The 3192-nt window shown below is 44.7% G+C and overlaps 1 protein-coding gene across 1 annotated transcript; it reads right to left on the bottom strand.

Annotated features, from left to right (window-relative positions):
* Positions 1-830: 830 nt before the first annotated feature.
* Positions 831-2308, bottom strand: LOC147901942 (xyloglucan galactosyltransferase KATAMARI1 homolog). The gene is made up of 2 exons (XM_087374399.1): positions 1001-2308; positions 831-899 (listed from the first exon to the last, which is right to left on the bottom strand). Exons 1-2 carry the CDS (start codon positions 2306-2308, stop codon positions 831-833), a joined length of 1377 nt encoding a protein of 458 aa, XP_087230525.1.
* Positions 2309-3192: the final 884 nt, after the last annotated feature.

Raw genomic sequence — 3192 nt, 5'->3', positions numbered from 1 at the left:
ATTGGTACACCTCAAATACCTCACTAATCCCTTGAAATTAGGAAACACTAATTGGGGGCCCTTTGGAGACCCCAATTCTCCCCTAATGGGTGAGTCTTGTAGTTTGGAGCCACAACTACAATGCATGGACTTGTTTTGCCACCACCATCTTATGACTAATGTCATACGGTCTCTAATTTGGTAGGGCGAGATTCCATGGAGTGGAGTTATTTTTGAATCCATCCTCAATCCATCTTGGAGGGATGTACTTCAATGTTCTTTAGGGGTAGTTGAACCACATCGACCAGGCCATGAGAGTCTTTTTAGAGTTCACTCGATATGTCCCTCTGATTGAGGATGGTAATGTCTTTCTGAAGAAGTTTGCTCTCCCTCTTCATCTGGCTGAAAACAATGATGAAGCTGAAGCTGGTGATGTGTAGGGCCTACCCAAGGTTGTAATGATAGCCTCCATCTGGTTGGAAATTGTGATGAAGTTGGTGATGTGTAGGGCCTACCCAAGGATACTCACTTATTTAATATGAATATTCTTTGCCATTCCATGTGCAAATTATGTATTTAACATTAATTAGCATTTGCCTTAGGAAAATTTGGAGTTATTTGTAAATCTAAAGATCCTAATCCAAAAAAGAGGGATGCCAAAGGCATCCTTGATGTGTCCTTGAAATTCTATCAGTTTGCAAGGGCATTTTACATTATAAACTAAGTTTACAAGCCTTTAGGTTTTGAATTAAGCATTAGACATATTATGTAGAGACATATGGAGAGATGCAGAATCGCTGTTTCAGCCGTGGTAATCATTCACTGCCATAGGAATTTTCGCATTGATCTGTTCAAATCCTTAATTCCTCTACTTTCCGAGTTCCCGTCTTTCCTCTTTCATCATCCTCAAGTTCGTCACCCTGTCAATGAGAGCTTGAATTGTCACATCGAAGGCATCCTTCATATTCGTCAATCGGTGACGGGGATCAGCATAAATCAAACTTGGTATCAAGTTTATCACCTGCTCTCTCATCTCCTGAACTTCTGCCGGTGGAATCTCTCCCAGCAATTTTTCTATCTCGACTTTTTTTTGCTTCACATCATCCTCTGGGATGAACACTGAATATGTGCTATGGTTATGTGGCAAATGCCAGATGTACTGCTTGTATGCAGAGTAAGGATGAAAAAGAACGGGAATGCACCCACACACCATAGAATCGAATATCGACCTTCGGCTGTAAGAGTCTCCTGGAGGTTGCAAGCAAAACACTGATTGCTGAAACAAGGTTATTACGCTGATAGGCGAGTGGCATTTGCTTGCTCCTTTGTCACACTCTAAAAGTTTACAAACCGTGGACTTCTTGCACTGCTCTATGATGTCCTCTCTGATTGAGTCTTGAAACTCGGGACGAGGAGCCCCAGCAAATGAGAATAAGCTTGGCCTTTCACGAGCTCTAATCCGGCTTTGCCATTCAGAAACATCTGAATCCTTAAAAGGATGAAAATAAGTAGGATAAGGAATGGCAAACTCATTGAAGCCCCAAGGGCTTTTCTCAATTAACAGCGTTGACACATTTTTGATACAAGGGAGCCTCAAGAGGCTGTTTCCCCAATCCGTCTCATTATCTGTCATACGTCTGAAATCCCAAGTCACTCGCCCAATTACAAGAAAGTGGTCTCTTCCTCCCATCATGCTCCATTCAGGCTGTTTTCGGAGCCAACGATCGAGAGCCTTTGGAAGAAAATCCCTGGCAGAAACGTTTGCACCCCAAAGGTTTGGGGAAATGTCCAAGCCTGCGTAAAAGGGCACGTATATAAGCGTCGCCTTAGCAGAATCTTTAGTCAAGCACTTGTATTGCTTGCATCTGTTATGAAAGATGACTTCTAGGGTAAACTGATTCGTCGCATACCAACCGCTACTTGAATTAACAGCGCCTTGTTCATCTTCCAATTCAGGTCCAAGACCAGCATTTGAAAGTGCCTTGCACATATCGGTCCAAGGGTGGAGATGATTGCAGTTTGCCAGAAGGTCATCATTAAACATGAAGGGTAGCCGATGTATGTACACATATTTGCCAGCACAAGGGTCTCCCTTGAATTCCAACGATTCATGTGCTTGGGAAGACGATAGGGAATCGTTTGGTTGCGTAAGATCTGAGATGCGCCACAAATTAGCCGGCGTCGAAAGCGTTGCTGAAGACAATTGGGGAGCTTCGGTCAACGAGGGACAAAAGAGGCAGAACATCCTCCACAGAGCTATTGAAACCAGCATCCACAAGCAGCCGCGACTGAAGCGATGAGAAATGCGTTTACGTGGAAGCTTTTCCATCGTTCATATATCATACAAGTTCCGATCGGCAGCGTGGAGGCGATGATAGATCTAACATCTCGTATGGAGAAAATGGTATCACAGCAACTAACATTCTCACTGTGATATTCTGATTTGATTGGCTATGGAATGAAAGATTGAGGAGGAGAGATATTCTGTGGCTGGCAAAACCTGGCAAGCAAGAAGGAAGAAACAATCCAGCTCAAGTAGGTCCAACAAAATGGCTGCTGTGGTGATGATCTAAGCTAGGGCTCTACGAAGCGATCAACTTGGTAGATTCTTGGGTGATAGCTGATGACACACACACGCACAGTGTGATAAAGCTACAACTGGGCATAGTCTATAGGCCGAAGGTAGATCTGTAAGAGTACGGTAGGGAAAGATGGCACGGGCAGGAAGCCTGTGTCAGGGGTGTGAGCGAGGAGTTGATGCATCATCTTCGGACTACAACGAACTTGGAACTTGGAAGGTTTGGAAGTGAGACTTTAGTGAGAAAAGCTGAGGAGGTGCGTTAATAAGCAGTAAGTAACAGTGTCGAAGAGCTAGCAACAATAAGCAAGAGCGTCGAAGAGCATGGCATAATTAGCAGTACAGAAGGAGCTGAAACGTGCTGTCGATCCGCTGACGATCATGCAGACAGCGGAGGTCACACGGAGGGTCCTCAAAAGACTATAAAGTTCCCTCGAAAGACCATCGCAGAACGTGTATTTCTTCAAAGTCCTTCACCGAGTTCTCACGACTGTGAGATGGGTAGCAGCGACGGCGTGTGTGACGGAAACGCTGCCGTTGTCGATGTGCATGGTTGACCTGGGATTGAGGGACGGCACAAATTACCATGCCGACGCCAACTTCAACACGTGATGAGGCTTTGATCTCAAGTTGTC

This window comes from Dipteris shenzhenensis, chromosome 5, assembly GCF_047967505.1.
Source record: "Dipteris shenzhenensis isolate YYH24624 ecotype China chromosome 5, Dip_SZ_1.0, whole genome shotgun sequence".
Lineage (NCBI taxonomy): Eukaryota > Viridiplantae > Streptophyta > Polypodiopsida > Gleicheniales > Dipteridaceae > Dipteris > Dipteris shenzhenensis.
Note: the sequence above shows the minus strand (reverse complement) of the source record. Positions and strands in the feature narration are given on the sequence as shown.